At 22.0% G+C, this 18,039-nt stretch overlaps 9 protein-coding genes across 9 annotated transcripts in view; 5 read left to right on the top strand and 4 right to left on the bottom strand.

Annotated features, from left to right (window-relative positions):
* Positions 1-886: 886 nt before the first annotated feature.
* Positions 887-2,845, top strand: pdi2 (protein disulfide isomerase; the record flags this gene model as incomplete). Its single annotated transcript, XM_630114.1, has 4 exons — positions 887-953; positions 1,048-1,188; positions 1,418-1,640; positions 1,735-2,845. The coding sequence occupies 4 exons, from the start codon at positions 887-889 to the stop codon at positions 2,843-2,845; spliced, it is 1,542 nt and encodes a 513-aa protein (XP_635206.1).
* A 573-nt stretch (positions 2,846-3,418) lies between these two features.
* DDB_G0291432 (hypothetical protein) lies at positions 3,419-5,083 on the top strand (the record flags this gene model as incomplete). The annotated part of the gene is made up of 1 exon (XM_630113.1): positions 3,419-5,083. One exon carries the CDS (start codon positions 3,419-3,421, stop codon positions 5,081-5,083), a length of 1,665 nt encoding a protein of 554 aa, XP_635205.1.
* An 87-nt stretch (positions 5,084-5,170) lies between these two features.
* Positions 5,171-7,237, bottom strand: DDB_G0291430 (hypothetical protein; the record flags this gene model as incomplete). Its single annotated transcript, XM_630112.1, has 1 exon — positions 5,171-7,237. The coding sequence occupies one exon, from the start codon at positions 7,235-7,237 to the stop codon at positions 5,171-5,173; it is 2,067 nt and encodes a 688-aa protein (XP_635204.1).
* Positions 7,238-7,691: 454 nt separating this feature from the next.
* DDB_G0291428 (paramecium surface antigen repeat-containing protein) lies at positions 7,692-8,936 on the bottom strand (the record flags this gene model as incomplete). The annotated part of the gene is made up of 3 exons (XM_630111.1): positions 7,692-8,117; positions 8,217-8,744; positions 8,838-8,936. 3 exons carry the CDS (start codon positions 8,934-8,936, stop codon positions 7,692-7,694), a joined length of 1,053 nt encoding a protein of 350 aa, XP_635203.1.
* Positions 8,937-9,700: 764 nt separating this feature from the next.
* On the top strand, positions 9,701-10,681 carry DDB_G0291426 (hypothetical protein; the record flags this gene model as incomplete). The annotated part of the gene is made up of 2 exons (XM_630110.1): positions 9,701-10,489; positions 10,601-10,681. 2 exons carry the CDS (start codon positions 9,701-9,703, stop codon positions 10,679-10,681), a joined length of 870 nt encoding a protein of 289 aa, XP_635202.1.
* Positions 10,682-10,859: 178 nt separating this feature from the next.
* On the bottom strand, positions 10,860-13,693 carry DDB_G0291424 (hypothetical protein; the record flags this gene model as incomplete). The annotated part of the gene is made up of 2 exons (XM_630109.1): positions 10,860-11,455; positions 11,581-13,693. 2 exons carry the CDS (start codon positions 13,691-13,693, stop codon positions 10,860-10,862), a joined length of 2,709 nt encoding a protein of 902 aa, XP_635201.1.
* A 2,122-nt stretch (positions 13,694-15,815) lies between these two features.
* Positions 15,816-16,139, top strand: DDB_G0291422 (hypothetical protein; the record flags this gene model as incomplete). The annotated part of the gene is made up of 1 exon (XM_630108.1): positions 15,816-16,139. The coding sequence occupies one exon, from the start codon at positions 15,816-15,818 to the stop codon at positions 16,137-16,139; it is 324 nt and encodes a 107-aa protein (XP_635200.1).
* A 173-nt stretch (positions 16,140-16,312) lies between these two features.
* On the top strand, positions 16,313-16,528 carry DDB_G0291420 (hypothetical protein; the record flags this gene model as incomplete). Its single annotated transcript, XM_630107.1, has 1 exon — positions 16,313-16,528. The coding sequence occupies one exon, from the start codon at positions 16,313-16,315 to the stop codon at positions 16,526-16,528; it is 216 nt and encodes a 71-aa protein (XP_635199.1).
* A 317-nt stretch (positions 16,529-16,845) lies between these two features.
* The window catches only part of ubpA (deubiquitinating enzyme), a gene marked incomplete at both ends in the record, with an annotated part of 2,608 nt that continues 1,414 nt past the window's right edge, over positions 16,846-18,039 (bottom strand). Inside the window, one exon of the mRNA XM_630106.2 lies at positions 16,846-18,039. This exon is cut by the window's right edge and continues 1,227 nt beyond it. Coding sequence (XP_635198.2) covers positions 16,846-18,039 — 1,194 coding nt within the window.

Genomic DNA, 18,039 nt, shown 5'->3' with positions numbered 1-18,039 from the left:
ATTTTATTTAATTTTGCTAGCAGAAAAAAAAAATTTAAAAAAAAAAAAAAAAAAGAATAAAAAAATTTCATCCACGAAAACGAAAAAAAAAAATAAAAAAAAATAAAAAAAAATAAAAAAAAAATAAAAATTAATGAAAATAATAAAAAAACTATTATAAAAAATTGTTTTAAAACAATTCTATAATGAGTCAAATATATATGAGTCAAATATGTCAAAATATTTCTATTAATAAAATTTGATTTCTATTTTTTTAATTCAAAAATTATAAAAAAAAAAAAAAAAAAAAAAAAAAAAAAAATTTTGAGAAAATATCTCGTCTTGTCGTGATTTTGGAAAAATCTCGTGTCCAAAAATAAAAATTGATAAACAATATTTGACTTTATTTTATTATTTTATTTAAATTTGTTTTTTTTATTTAAAAAAAAAAATTAAAAAAATAATAATAAATAATTAAAAAACAACCATATTTGTTGAAGGAAAACAATTTTATTTTTTTTTTTTTTTTTTTTACAAATTTGTAATATTATTATTATTATTATAATTTTTAGTTGTAAAAAAAATACAAAAAACCCACATTGACTACAAAAGCCAAAAATAACAATTAAATAATTCTTTTATTGGTTAAATTTTTTAAAACTTTTTTTTTTTTTTTTTTTTTTTTTTTTTTTTTATTTATTTACCCCTCAAACTTAACAGTTATTGACTTTGAATGATAAAAAAAAGGGTGAGTCACCTTTGATCAGTGTATTAATATAAAATTTTATTTTTTTATTTTTCAATTTTTTTAATTTTTTTTTAAAATTTTTTTTTTTATAAAAAAAAAAAAAAAATTTTCATTTCATTGTGTAAAATTAAAATTAAAAAAAAAAAAAATATACAAATAATGAATAAATTTTTAGCTTTGTTATTTGTTTTAGCTTTGTTTGCTAATATTGCTTTTTCATGTGAAGGTAAATAAAATATATAAATATATATTTTTTTTCTAATAATTTTATTTCTAACTTTTTTTTTTTTTTTTTTTTTTTTCTTTATAAAAATTTTTAGGTCACCCAGAACATGATCATGGTGATGGTGATCATGAACATGATCATGATGAATCATTTGTTAAAATCTTAGATTCTGATAATTTCCATAATTCAGTTTCTGAACATGACGTAACTCTTGTTATGTTTTATGCCCCATGGTGTATGTATTTTAATTTTATTTTTAGATTTTATTTTCAATAAATAATTTTATTGACTTTTTTTTTTTTTTTTTTCTAATTTTAATTAATTATTTAATAATTTTAAAATAAATAAATAAATAAATAAATAAATAAATAAATAAATAAATAAATAAATAAATAAATAATATAATATAATATAATAATATAATAATATAATATAATAATATAATAATATAATATAATATATAGGCGGTCATTGTAAAACTTTAAAACCATTATATGAAGAAGCTGCTAAACAATTATCAGCCAACAAAAAGATTGCAATTGCAAAAGTTGATTGTACTCAACATGAACAACTCTGTAAACAAAATAAAGTTCAAGGTTATCCAACTTTAGTTGTTTTCAAGAATGGTAAAGCTGAACCATATGAAGGTGATAGAACCACTAAATCAATTGTTCAAACTTTAGAAGAGTAAAGTATAAATTTTTATAAAAATAATACTATTTTTAAAATTATTCAAAAAAAAAAAAAAAAAAAAAAAAACTAATAGTTTTTTTTATTTTAGAGAATTAAAACCAACTATTTCAACTTTAGAATCAAATGAAGATATTGAAGAATTTAAAAAACAACACCCAATTAGTGTTGTTGGTTTCTTTGATAATGATCATGATGATAGATTTAAATTATTTAGTGAATTAGCAGGAAATAATAAGAAATCAGCTAAATTTGCCGTTGTAATTGATAAAGATTTCTCAAAGGAACATGTTGAATCCACACCAAACGTTGTTTTATTTAGAAGTTTTGATGAACCAACCGTTGCCCACAAAGGTGAATTTGATAGTGAATCATTAATTAAATTCATTAAAGGTAACTCTGTACCATTATTAGGTGAAATCAATCGTAACACCTACAAAAAGTATGAATCAATCGCCGTTCCATTAGCTTATTTATTCATTGACTCCACTCAAGATAACACTCAAGTTCTCGAAGATGTAAAGAAAATCGCTACCTCACAAAAAGGTAATGCCGTTTTCTGTTGGGTCGATATGAAGAAATTCCCACAACAAGCAACTCATATGGGTCTCTCTGGTAAAGTTGTTCCAGCCATCTCTGTTGATTCAGTTGCCAATAAAGCTCGTTACAATTTCGATGAAAAAGAAACCTTCTCATTCGATACCGTCTCCAAATGGATCCAAGATGTCATTGGTGGTAAAGTTTCTCCATTTGTTAAATCTCAACCAGAACCAGAATCAAATGATGCTCCAGTTAAGGTTGCCGTTGGTACCACTTTCAAAAAGTTGGTTTTAGACTCACCAAAGGATGTTTTGGTTGAATTCTACGCTCCATGGTGCGGTCATTGCAAGAATCTTGCTCCAATCTACGATAAATTAGGTGAATACTTAAAAGACGTTGAATCTGTCTCAATCGTAAAGATTGATGCCGACTCAAATGATGTACCAAGTGATATCGAAATTAGAGGTTACCCAACCATCATGCTCTTCAAAGCTGATGACAAAGAAAATCCAATCTCTTATGAAGGTCAAAGAAATGATCATATGAACTTTGTTGAATTCATTCAAGATAACGCTGCCATTGAATTCAAATTACCATCATCTCAAACTGATGATAATGTTGAATCTAAAAAAGATTCTTCTGCTAAACATGATGAATTATAAATAAATTTAATAAATATATAATAATAATTTTAATAATATATAATAATAATTTTAATAATATATAATAATTAATTAATATATATATATATATATATTTTAAATTAATTGATCAACTATCCCTATTTAATTTATGGATTTATGATATTTTGTTTTATAAAAACTATTATTTAGAAAGATTCAGGATAAATTTAAAAATATTTTTCAATATGGAAATTAATTAATTTTATAAACAATTGTGATGAAAATTTCGGTTTGAATTTGTTCATCTATAAAAAATACATGTACAATAATTAACTTTAAAAAATAAAAAAATCAATGTATTTATTATTAATAAAAAGATATACTCAAAAAAAAAAAAAAAAAAAAAAAAAAACATATGAAATTTTTAAAGACTTAGAAAAATAAAATTTTTAAAAATTTAAAATATATTTATTATTTTATTATTAATTTTAATTAATCCCAAAACGAAGCAAGAATGAGGCAATATTGAAATGAGTAAGGAACTTGGGTGTTTTTAAATTTCTTTTTTTTTTATTTTTTTTTTTATTTTTTTTTTAATTTTTCAGTAATTCAATGGAAAATGAACGAATTGTTGTGGATTTAAAAATTGAAATCCAAGAATTAGAAAGCAAGATTAGATTTTTAAAACAAAAACAACAGGAGCAAGAAATTCAATTAAAAAATGAAACTATTGATGACGTTAATGATGATCAAAGTTATATAGGCAAAAATAATAGCGATGATGATGATGACGATGAAAGTAATAAAGAATTAAAAGAATTGATTAATGATTATTCAATTTATAATAATACTAAATATTCAAAGGATTTTATGAAAGGTGATAAAAAATCATCATCTTCATCAAAAAACAACCATCAAAGTTTGAATGAATTAAATCAAACTAATAATATCATAGAAAATTTAACAGGTTATAAAATATCAAAAACTAAAAGTAATATTGTAAAAGATAATGATGATTTTAGATATGGTGATTTCGAGTATGGTGGTTATTGTAATCAAATTAAATTTAATATAAACTTTACAGTTGGTAGAAAAAAAAAAAATATTGAAAAAGAAAAAAAAAAACAAAAAGAAAAAGAATATGATGACGAAGATGACGATGAAAAAGAAAAAGATGATGAGGAAGAAGATGAGGAAGAAGATGATGAAGAGGAAGATGATGAGGATAAAGAAGATAGAGTTGATAAAAGAATAGCACAACAACCTTTTATTCAACAACTTTCAATAAATGTTGAAATACCATCATTAGTTTTATCATCTTCACACTTTGGTCAATTTATAGAATATTGTAAAAGAACAAAATCATTATCAGATTTTTTAAAAATATTTCAAAGAATTTCTAGTTTTTTTAAAAGGAGAAATTCATTTTTTAAATTATTAATTAATAAAATTAATAATAATAATAAAAATAATAATAATTCAATTATTAGTTATAAAGAATCACAAATAGATGATAATGATGATGATGGTAATTATTTCTCTAGTGTAATAATTTATCATGAACCAAATATTAAAAAACCAAAAATTACAATTATTTGGGAAATAGAATATGATCAAATGAAACAATCATTATTAGAGGATTTTCATGTAATTGGTGATTCTACAATTTATAGTGATGATACAATGAAGGAAATTAAAGAAAAATTAAATCTTTTATCAATATTTGATCAATATCCAATTTCATCACTACCTTCACTTTTAAATTTAATAACAAGTCCAAATAGTCAACAAAAAAAAAAGCAACAAGAACAACAACAAGATGAGCAACAACAAGAAGAACAACAAGAAGAACAACAACAAGAACAACAACAACAACAAGAAGAAGAACAACAACAACAAGAAGAACAACAACAACAAGAAGAACAACAAGAAGAAGAACAACAAGAAGAAGAACAACAAGAACAACAAGAGGAACAACAACAAGGAGAACAACAAGAACAACAAGAAGAAGAACAACAAGAAGAAGAACAACAAGAAGAAGAACAACAAGAAGAAGAACAACAAGAACAACAAGAGGAACAACAAGAAGAAGAACAAGAAGAAGAAGAACAACAAGAACAACAAGAGGAACAACAACAACAACAACAACAACAACAACAACAACAACAACAACAACAACAACAACAACAACAACAACAACAACATCAACAAGAAGAACAACAACAGGAGGAAAAAGTTCAAATTCAAGAAAAAAAAAGAAAAAGAATTAAAAGATAAATAAAAACTCTTTTTTTTATTATTATTATTATTTTAAAAAATTTTATTTTATTTTATTTTTAATTTTTAATTTTTAATTTTTTTTTTTTAATAAGCAGCTCTTTTCGTTGGTTTCTTTTGTTGAAAAGCAAAAAAATCAGAAGTATAAGAATCATATTTTGTTATTGAATATGGTTTATTTTTATCAATTTTAATATTATTTGTTATTTTTGTTAAATATGGATTATTTTTTAAAAAGTTTGAAACTTTAATATCCAAAGATAATCTTTGATTTCTTCTTTTAAAACTTGGAAATCTAATATCACCATTTGTAGGATTATTTGAAATATCTAAATATTTAATTGATCTATTTTTAGAGAGGTGTTTAAAAAATTGAAGCATTTCATTTGTTTCAATAGCATTATTTGATAGGTTTAAAGATATCAATGAATTATTAACAAGTAAGAATTGAAAATCAATAATATCTTTTAACTTAATTGAATTTCTTGATAAATTTAAATATAATAAAGTATTATTAAGCTTTAAAGCATTAAATAGTGAACCTAGATTTCTAAAGACTGTGCAAGTTAAATTTAAAGATCTAATTGATTTATTTGTTTCTAAAATTGTTGATAGCTCAATTGAACTTTCATTATCTAAATAATTTAATGATAAATCTAAATCTGTAATTGATTGAGATAAATTTGAAAATAATAATTTACATGGTACACTTTCTTTAAAAGAATTCAATAATTTTAATTTCTCTAATTTACAATTTTCATTTGAATTAAAATATTGTGATAATGAATTAATTTGTGAATCATCATTAATTAAACAATAACTTAAATCTAAATATTTTAATGATGGCGATGATAATGATTGAAAAATTAAATTTGATGAACATAAAATTTTACTATTTGATAAATTTAATGATTTTAAATTATTACTATTTCTACTTGATAAATATTCAGAGAATAAAGTTGTATTAAAATTTTGAAAATTTGATAATGTTAAATCTGTTAGTGTTTCATTTTGAATTAATGAACTAAAAATTAAATTAACACCTAATTCAGTGAATGAATTACCAGATAAATTTAAAGATTCAATTGTTTTATTAAATTGAATAAATTCTTCAATTGATTTACTTGATTCATCAGTTATATAATTTTCACTAAGATCTAATGTAGTTAATTGATAACAATTTGATTTTAAAATTGGTAATAATTGTAATATATTATCTTTTAAAATATTTGAAGATAGCTTTAAACTTGATAATTGATTTGCCTTTCCAATTGCATTTGTAAAGCACTCTCTATAATCTAAACCAATTCTATTATTTGTTAAATCTAAACTTGATAATCTTGGAATTAGTTCTAAAAAATCCATCACTCTATCACATGACAACAATTGATTCTTTAAGCATAAATGTTGAATATTACATAGCTCAATTCTGTTTGAAAGAAATGAATAATTTAAAATTGGTTTATTCTCTGTAAAATTTGGGTTTTTAATTGCTGGTAAATTATGTAATTCCAATTCTTTAATTTGATGTTTAATTATAAATTCAACTAAAATCGAAGGAACTTCACAATCCATATCATTTGGTACTAATGCTGTTGAGATTTTAAGTTTCTCAAGTTTAAAATTCTCTTTAAATAATAATAATTTTTTAAATATTGAATTGGTTGGATTCGTTTCAGTCAATTTATATTCATTTGGTAAATTAATATTTAATTGATTAATATTTACAAATGGATTTTTACAATTTGGAGTAATACCATTTTTAACTAGTTTTTGAATATAAAGCATATCTTTTGAATTCTTTATTATAAAAATTGGATAATTCAAATGTGGTATAATATTTGTTTCAAAATTCTTTGAAACTAATGTCATCTTTAATATATTTTGAAAAATATTTATTTTCTTTGTTGGAAAATGTTTAATTTTAATACCATCTTTATATTCAGAATTTAATATCATATTTAAAATTGAAATTATTAAATAATTTGGAAATATTTTATTTTGTTGTTGTTGTAAATTTTTATTTTTATTATCATCGGTAACTTCATTGTCTTCATAGTCACTTTCATAACTATCACTTTCATTATCTTCATTATCTTCATTATTTTCCTTAATTGGATCATTTTTAAAATATGAAAAAACAAAATTAAACATTTTTTTTATTTTTTATTTTTTATTTTTTATATAAATAAATAATTTTTTTTTTTTTATTTTCCAATTTATTAACAATAAAATAAATTAAACAAATAAATAATTTGATAATTTAATAATATATATTTTTTTTTATTTTATTTTTTTTTTTTGTGAAAAGAATTTTTTTTTTTTTTTTTTTAACACAAAAAAAAAAAAAAAAAAAAAAAAAATCTATTCTTTGAAATCAATTCAAAATCACACATAAAAAGATATTTTTTTATTTTTGATTGTGAAAAAATTTCAAATAATTTTTATTTTTGTAATTAAAATTTGAAAATTATTAATTTAAATGATTTAAACCAAATTATAAATTTAGATTTAGAAAAAAATAAGAATAAAAAAAATAAATAAATATAAAAATAAATATAAAAATAAAAATTATTTTAATTTTAATTAATCAATTTTTATTTTTATTTTAAAAATTAAAAATTAATAAAATAGATAATAATAATAATAATAACATTGAATTGTTAATATTAATTCTTGAAACTGAATTTGAATCAGCACAATAAATATTTGATTGATGATTATTACCACATGTTAAAGCATTATTCATAATTGTGACACCATTATATTTACAAAGTTCAGAAGCACAATTTTTAGTTATACAACTATCAGATGAGAAAAAGTTTGTTACCCATGTACATTTATTCTTTAAAACACAATTAACTAATGGTTGCATACCACTTGTAACTTGGGTTGGGAATGGTGAACTTTGGTAACATTTACCATCACATGAGCATTCATGGAATTGGTCACATGAATTTTCAGTTAAACTACAATTTGTTGTTGGTTGTTTTGGTTGAACATATTCTTCACATAAATGTGATTTTTGTGAACACTATTTTGTACAACATATAAAAAAAATTAATAATTAATAAATTTATTAATTTTGGAAATTATTATTTTTTTTTTTTTTTTTTTTTTTTTTTTCACATACATATAAATTTTCAGGTTGATTACAATCATCATCCATTAGACATGATGCACCTAATGGTTTTGAGAATAATGGACCACAGGTAGAGTTGGAGAGACAGGAGAGGCCGTAAATGCATGTTTCACCTTTCATTGAATCACATGATTCACCTTGTTTACGTAATGGTACACATAAACTGTTACTACAAGTTGAGCCATATTCACAATCTGATGCATCATCACATTTACCACTTGATTCTGATTTACAAATATTATTAGTACAAGATGCTAATGTTCCAGAACAGTCTGTATCTTTTGAACATTTTTCACCGATTTGTGCGAATCTAGAATTTAAACATTTAAATTCAACTGGATCACATGTTAATCCAATTACACATGAACTCTCACCTGCACAAACTCCATTCAATTCAATTGGTTTCATACATATCCAATTCTTTTCATCTTCGCCTTTATTTTTAGCTGCACATACTAATCCATCATTACATTCTCCACCATTTTTATAAGTTCCTGAATTTGTATCTAATATCATACACTTAAATAATTTGTTGGGAAAAATAAAAAAAAAAAAATCAGTTTTAATTTATTTTCATTTTTAACTTTTTTTTTTTTCTTAAAATATACAAACTCTTTGACCTTCAGAATAACATGAACTGCATTGTGGGGTGTATCCAGTGAAAACTCCACTCAATGATAATAGTAATAATACAAGAATTAACACTTTCATTCTTTTTTTTTTGTTTTTTGTGGATTGCACAATTCTAAAAAAAACTTTTTATATTAATGTTTTATTTTTTATTTTTATTTTTTTTTTTATTTTTTTTTTTTTAAATTGAAAAGATTTTTATTTTTAATTTTATTTTTATTTTTATTTTTATTTTTTTTTTTTTTAAGATTTCATCTGTTCACAAATTTGTGTATCGGTTATAATATTTTTTTTTTAAATTTTTTTTTTTTTTTTTTTTTGGTATGGTAATTAACCATATTTTATTTTGTTTGTGATTTATTTGAATTTAAATTGGCCAATTTTCAAAATTATTGATCATTTTTTTTCTTTTTTTAATCATTATTAAGAAATCGATTTCTTTCAAATTATGAAATTATAACCTTTGGCCCAAAAAAAAAAAAAAAAAAAAAAAAGAAATCAAGTTTTTTTCATAACCTTTCACCAAAACATAGGGTTACATTCACAAATATTAAATTATTATAATTATAATGAAAAAAAACTATTTTAAGAACAATTTCCAATTTTTATTTATTTATTTTAATCATTGATTCTTAAATAAAAAAAATGAAAAAAATTTCTAAAAATAGTTTGTGTTGAAATTTCATTTTATTAAATGGTTTATAAAATGGTTTTTTTTTTTTTTTTTTTTTTTTTATTTCTAACTTTTTTTTAAAAAAAAATATCTTGATGAAAATTAATTTTTTTTATTTTTAATTTTTATTTTTTTTTTAGAAATAAACAAAACACCACCAGATAGATAGATAATGAAAGTATTTACATCAGAAGAATTAGAACAAAAATGGGATGGATTTAGTAAAATCTTTCAACATTATAATGAATGTTCAACAGCACCGGTTGCATTTTTATTAATTACCAGTTTAGGTATTACAAGTCAATTTGGAAGTGCTCAAAATTCTTGTAAATCTATATTAGAAGTTGCATGTGGTCCAGGTGCAGGTACAAAATTATGTTTACAATATAAAAACGATTCAAGTAAATTCATATCAACTGATATTTCAAATGAAATGATTCAATTAACTAAACAATGTTTAGGAATGACCAATAATGGTGATGGTGGTGATGAAATTCCAGAAAAGAATTTCAAAATTCAACAATGTAATGCTGAAAAACTACCATTCCCAGACAACTCATTCGATCGTTATTTTAGTAATTATTGTTTACATTTAGTAACATCACCAGAAACAATGTTAAAAGAAGCTTACAGAGTATTAGAAGTTGGTGGTATTGCCGCATTTTCAGTGTGGGGTAGACCTGAAAATTCAAATCAATTTACAATTGTTAAGAAAATAGCCGATGAAATTGGAATTGATATGAGTTCACAAGAAAGATCATCATTTCATTTAAACGATACAACCAAGTTACGTCAAATGGCATTAGATGCTGGTTTCTCAAGAGTACTCGCTGGTCATTCATTTGTTAATTCACCAATTCAAAATGGTGAAGAATATTCTGAAGTATTCCTATCACCACCTGGTTTACAAAAATTCATTCAAACACTTGATAAAGAGAAATATTTACTTTGGAAATCAAAGGTAATATTATTATTATTGGTAATGGTTTTTTTTTTTTTTTTTTTTTATTCCAATTATTCCAATTATTTTTCTAATATTTACATAATTATAAATATATATATATATATATAGATTGTAAATCATGTTGATGAACTTTTAAATAAAGGTGAATTTATAGGTTCTGAAGTTTCATATATTATTTGTACAAAATAAAACAAATCCATTAAAAATAAAAAAAAGAAGAAAATAGTTTTTGATGTTAAATTTCACAAATAAATAGGATTTTGATTTAAATATCCTTTTAAAAGATTTGTGATTTATAAAGTGTATTTATACTTTTTTTTTAATTTATTTTTTTTTTTTTTTTTCAAAAAAAGGTTTTTTTGTATTTTTATACATTAATATTAACTCTAATATTGCTAAAACCATTATTAATATTTGAGCTGTTATTATTTACGTTATCTCCACTATTTTCTCTATTATTATTATTATTATAGTTATTATTATTACTATTGTTATTATTATTGCTGTTATTGTTATTATTGCTATTATTGTTATTATTATTATTATTATTATTATTATTATTATTATCAGTTGAATCGAATTCTTCATTTAATAATTTCCAAGCTCTATCGACAAATCTTTTATCTAATGGTTTTGTCATAAAATCATCACAACCTGCAGCAAGACAAATCAATTTATGACTTTCTCTTGAATCAGCAGTTTGAATGATGACAGGAGTTCTTTTTAAACCTCTTTCTCTCTCGTATTCTCTTATGAGCATGGTAGCTGTTAAACCATCCATTATAGGCATGATCATATCCATTAAAACCAACTCATATCTTGGATTTGCTTTAAACATATCTAATGCCATTTGACCATTTGATGCAACTTCAACGTCAAAATTATATCTTTCCATAACTTTTGAAATTACTTTAATCTGTAATGGATTATCCTCTACTAATAAAACTAATGGTCTATGTTTAACTAAAATAAAATAAAAATAAAGAAAAGTTAGTTAGCTATTATCTATAAATTCTATATATATATATATATATATATATATTTTTTTTTTTTTTTTTTTTTTTTTTTTTTTTTTTTTTTTTTTTTACCTTTAATTAATAATCTATTACAACCAATTATACCAAGTGTTTTTAATTGACCTAAACCACCAGTTAATGAAGTTACACCACTATCAGTTAAATTACCACAAAAATTTAAATTTAATTTTGAAATTTGAGTTAAATTTTTAAAGTGAACTAAAGCTGCATCTGTAATATTTGCACACATTGAAAGATCTAAAGTTGTCAAGAGTGTGAGATTACCAATATTCTTTGCACCAGTATCACTAAAAGGATTATTGATGAGTGATAGGGAACTTAAACTTTTTAGTGTACCAATATATTTCATAGATTCATCATCGATAGCACAATTCTCTGCCGAGAGTGACTGAAGATTAGAGAGTGAGCCTAGATGACGAATACCCAATGCATTGATTTTAGTGCAACAACTAATATCCAAATCTATTAGATTTACACACTTTGAAATCGATTCTAAACCTTGATTACCCAATTGTGTATTTCTAGCAACATCGAGATGAGTGAGTGTTGTCAATAGTGATAGAGGTTTACACATATCATCGGTGATATTTGTATTGCCAACACAAAGTGAATTTAATGTTTTTAACTTTGAGAGTGAATTGAAAACCTTTACCAAATTCAATGAACTATTACCCTCCATGTGTAGCTTTTGAAGGGGTACACCTGCATCCACCAAAGGTTCAAGACCTGTTCCATCGATCTTTTCACAATAGCTAATATCCAACGATGATAGCTTTGCCAAACTACTTAAACTTGCAATGCCTTGATCTGTGAGTGAGTTGTTTTTTGAGATGTTTATTGAGGACAATGTCGATTTCATCAATCCTTTCGTTATATTTAACCATTCGTCATTGATTGCTATCTCTTTACCATAGAGTTCTAATCTCGATAGTTTACAATTTCTAAAGAGTGACAATGTCTTTAATGATAGAATCTTTCTACGCTGAAATAATGGTATAATCTTTTGACAAAGTTCATCTGGTAATGGTTCTAATGTTTCAATCTTATCAATGTTTTTCACTAATTCTTCTAAACAAATATCCATTAATCTATGAATGGTTTTTGTTTTTTTTGGTTTTCTATTTTGATTTAAAATTAAATTTTCATCTTCATCTTCTAATTCTAAATTTTCATTTTTATTATTTAATTGTTGTTGTTGTTGATTATTTGGTTGTTGTTGCGATATTTGTGTTTGATATTGTGGTGGCGGTGATTTATTTCTATTATTATTATTATTATTGATATTATTATTAAAATTGTTGTTGTTGTTGTTGTTGTTGTTGTTACTATTTACATATGGTTTGTTATTATAATCGTAATTATAGTTGCTGCTATTGTTGAAATTATTATTATTATTGTTATTATTATTGTTATTAAAACTGTTGTTGTTGTTGGTGTTGGTGTTGGTGTTGGTGTTGGTGTTGGTGTTGGTGTTGGTGTTGGTGTTGGTGTTGGTGTTGGTGTTGGTGTTATTATTATTATTATTATTATAATCATTGTAGGAATTATTGTAGTTATTACCCCTGTCGTTATTAAAATATACATTACTATTATTATTATTATTGTAGTCAAAACTATTATTGCCATTATAGTTGTTATTATAGTTATTATTGAAGTTGTTATTATTGTAATTATTATTATTATTATTATTATTGTAGTTATTGTAATTATCACCGTTGTTATTATTGATATTATTATTATTATTATTATTGATATTATTATTACTACTATTGTTTGTAGTAAAATCTTCTTTAACTTTTTTTAAATTTCTATCATCAATTTCATCTAAAGGTCGTTTAGTTGTTGTTGTAGTTGTTGTTGTAGTTGTTGTTATTGTTTCTGGTTCTCCTTTTTCATTTAGAGTTGAAGTTATAACAGAATTTCCATTGTTATTCGCCATTTTGTTTTCACTATTATTTAAAAAATTACTATTATTTATGAATTCACCAGTATCAGATGAGGATGAGGAGTGAGTTGGTTGCTGTAATAAGTTATTATTATTGTTGTCGTTGTTGTTGTTGTTGTTGCTATTGACACTGGATAATGACGGTGAGACAGATGATGTTTGCGATGATGATGTATGTGAATTTAAAATAGAATGATTATTTAAAACATTCGAAGACATAATATTATTATGTTATTCTTATTTTATTTATTTATTTGTTATTATGATGCTATTATTAAAATTATTATAAAACTATTATTATTATATAAAACCTATTATTAAAACTATTATTATTATTATTATATAAAACTTATAATTATTATTAATATTTAAATTAAATAAAGAAAAAAATAAAATAAAAATTTAATAACAAAAAAAAAAAAAAAAGTTTATATATGTGTGTGTGTGTGTGTGTGTGTGTGTGTGTGTGAAGAAAAGAGGAATTAATTTTATAAAAATAAAAAAAAAAAAAAGGTTTTCTTTAGATAGTTAATTGTTTTTTTTTTTTGTTTTTGACTTTGTTAAATGAATTTATATATATATCAATGAAGGAAAAAAAAAATTAAAAAAATAAAAAATAAAAAAAAAAAAAAAATAAAAAATAAAAATAAAAAAAAATATTAAAAAATTTAAAAATTAAAAAAAAAACCTTTGTTTAAAATTTATTTTATGTGAATTTTTATTATTTTGTAAAATTAACTAGTTTTTGGTTTTTTTTTTTTTTTCTTTTTTCTTTTTTTTTCTTTTTATTTATTAAATTATTATTATAAATGATTGTCTTTTTTAAAATAACATAATAAAATAATTAAATAAAGTAAGTAAGTAGTAACCAAGGTTTGTTTGTAGTCAATGTGCTGAGGATAACTGAAAAAAAAAAATTAATTTAAAAAAAGGTTTCAAAAATAGTGCTTGAAAAAAAAAAAAAAAAAAAAAAAAAAAAAAAAAAAAAAAATTAACCAAACCAAATTTTTTTTAAATTTTTTACTGGTGGTACATGTACAAAAAAAAATATTTTAAATAGTTATTGGGGTTGTTACTTTAAAAAACCCCCCTTTTTTTTTTTTCCCTTTTTTATTTTTATTTCCTTTTGGTATTTTATTTATTTCTTTGATGAATAAAATCCCAAAAAAAAAAAAAAAAAAAAAAAAAAAAAAAAATTTTATATATACCTTTATAATATATATAATATAAAATATTATAAATATGTTTATTTTTTTTTTTCTTTTTTTTTTTTTTTTTTTTTTGTTTTTTTTTTTTTTTAATTGTTATTTTTATTGGGTGAATGTGGGGGGTATTATTTTTTTATTATTTTTTTTTTTTTTTTTTTTTAATTGTTAATGTGTTTTTTGATAGATCTGTCCTAAAAGCAAAATCTTTTTTTTTTTTTTAATTTTTTTAATTTTTTAAAATTAATTTTTTAAAAAAAAAAAAAGTTTTTTTAATATGTCAACATATAAAAACTCTTGTTAATCTATTTCCATCTCTCGCCTTTCTTTTCACATTAAAAAAAAAAAAAAAAAAAAAAAAAAAAAAAAAAAAAAACTATTAATATTTTAATTTTATTTATTTTATTTTTTAACGACGGAATAAAAAAAATAAAAATAAAAATAAATAAATATAGGAAAAAATAAAATAATATTTTCATAATTTTATTTGAAAATTCAATTTTAAATATTATAAAATAAGAAGCAATGAATTTAAATTATTATAACTACAGAAACAATCTAAATCCCAAAAAAATGGTGTTAATATAGTACAACAAACAAATAATTAACCCTTTATCTGGTCAAAGAAATAATCTTTCAAATTCAAGATTGTGTTTAATTTTTTTTTTTTTTATTTACATAATAAAAATAATTTAAAACAGTAATCAAATATTTAAATAATTATAATCAAAAAAAAAAAATAAAAAAAAAATAAAAATAAAATAAAAAATAAAATAAAAAAATAAAAAAAAAAAATTTACTTTACTTCCTTTTTTAGTACCATGATTGGATAAAAAAAAATTAAAAAATAAAATAAATGGAATATATTTCTTAAAATCTACTTTACTTCCTTTTTTAGTACCATGATTTGGTAAAAAAAAATAAAAAAAAACTATTAATATTTTTATTATTTTATTTATTTTAATATAATAATAATAAAAAAAAAAAAAAAAAAAAAAAAAAAAAAATTATAATTAATAGAGGAAAAAATAAAAAAATAAAATAATTTTTATTTTCTAAATTATTTCTCACACTTCTATAATTTTTTTTTTTCACTATTTATTTAATTTTTTAAATTTTATATTGTGTAAAATATAATGAGGGATAATAATAATAATAATGAAAAATATTTAATTGATTTTTTAAAGAAAGTTGGCTCTATGAGAGGAAGTTATAGTGGCTCACAAATAGTTATATTTGCTTCAAAAGATAAAAAAGATGAAAAAATAGAAAAGAAAAGAAAAATTAAAAATCTAAAAGACAAGATCAGGAGCCAAAAAAGAACCATTGAATTAGAAGTTGAAAATAGACGTTTGAGAGACAGAATCGATGGATTGAAATCAGGTATAAATGAGTTGACGGCAAATCTTGAAAATTTGAAAAAGAAAAGTGACAACCAAAAGAAAGATATGAGTTATTAAAACAACAAATGAATTCAATTTTAACAAAAAAGGATAAACTATTTTCAGAGAACACTAATCTTGGATCTAATAATGTTATAATAGCATTACAAGATGCATAATTGGTTGTCACTGTTTGTCAGTACTATCTCGAATATTGTTTATTACCCAGATTTAATTCACTTGGTAATAAAATGGAATGGGATGAGTTTAAAGGAATTTTTTACACCAATCCAATATTTGCGTTACTGGCACCTGGTATATCATTGAACAATATTAAAGAGTTATGTAGAGAAAGAGATGAAATTCTACACGAAGATAGAAAGGAAGAAATCATCAAAATTATCCACAAAATTAAAAAAACATATGAAGCTCTTCCTGACCCAGATAAAGACTTTGCCTATTGCTAAAGTTCACTTCTTTGTATATTCCGTTTCATCACTGATAATCAATCATTTTCATTTTAAATAAATTAATCATTTGAAACAATTAAAAAATGAAAAATTAAATTAATAAAAACACAAAAATACATTTTAATTAACATAACTTTTATAAAAGTTAAGTTCAATTCAAGATTGAGTTTAATTTTTTTATTAAATCCCCAAATAGTTTTTTTTTTTAGTTTTTATAAATAAATATATTTATTTTTAGTGTGATTTAAGATATTATTATTATTCATTATTATTTATTTATTTATTTATTATTTATTAATTATTTAAATTAAAATTTAATTTAGTTGTCTTTTATAGAAATAAATATAACCTAATTCTTTTGGTGGTTGTTCAGATAATTGAACATGTCTATCATTGAATTTAATCCATCTATTATTCTTTTTAATATGACAAACATAATGACCACATGTAACATTATTACCTAAATGAGAGATGAAACCTAATAATTCATATTTACCAACACCGTCACTGACTGGTTGAAGTGAAGTTGTTGATTGAGGAATTAAGGAAGGATTAATTGATGAAGTGGAAGCATTATCCTTTGCAACCAATTCATCCAAGTTATCGATATGACTAAATAACCAATCTGCAGCACGTTCAAGATTACCTTTTGTATTTTTAAGTGCTAATTTTGCTTGAGAATCTGTGAAACCCATACCAATAATATTATCAACATCTTGTGAATTAAATACAAAAAGTTTATCATTACTATTACTACTATTGTTGTTGTTGTTGTTGTTATTAACAGGTGTTTGTTCAATATCAATATCAGGATCTTCAGTATGTTCAAATATCCAATTCATTGCCAATTCAGCATCTTTACCACCAGTTGCTAATAATGCCTTTTTACAACGAACCAATGGGAAATCCATACTTAATAATGTATCTAATACCTCTTGATTGAATGATGGTTCTGGTACTTTTGTAGTGGTATTGATTGTACCTTCTTTTAATGGTACTTCACCTTCCTTGATACCTCTACCTCTAAGGGAATCGATATCGATAATATCTGGTACATCCATGAAAACATTTAATTTCTTTGGAGTATAATCAGCATTATAGGTATACTTTTTCAAATGAATGATTAAAACTTCAGGGAAGGTTGCCATTCTTGAAGAGTTTAGTGAAAATGTTTTTACACCAGTTGCTGGTGATAAGAAATCCTCGACTCTATAGGGTTCAACGAAACCATTGATACAAGAGACCAATGGTATGATTGGTCTAATTTCTTCTTGATCCTTTTGACGTACACCATTTTGTTGTTTCAATGTCTCTTCATATTGTGCAACCTCTTGCTTATTGGTTGCATCATCTAAATTCACTGGAACCGATAAGATATTCTCTAAACGTCTAGTATATTTTACTTGACCTGATGAACCACATTCAATTCTATCCTCATTATGAAATTGGAATAATCTAGTTGGATTGGCTTGTTGAATCCAAGATGGACGAGAATGTTCAGCTCTTTC

The sequence above is a fragment of the Dictyostelium discoideum genome (assembly GCF_000004695.1).
Source record: "Dictyostelium discoideum AX4 chromosome 6 chromosome, whole genome shotgun sequence".
Classification (NCBI taxonomy): domain Eukaryota; phylum Evosea; class Eumycetozoa; order Dictyosteliales; family Dictyosteliaceae; genus Dictyostelium; species Dictyostelium discoideum.
The sequence above is the reverse complement of the archived record's forward strand: the minus strand, read 5'-3'. Positions and strand labels throughout refer to the sequence as shown.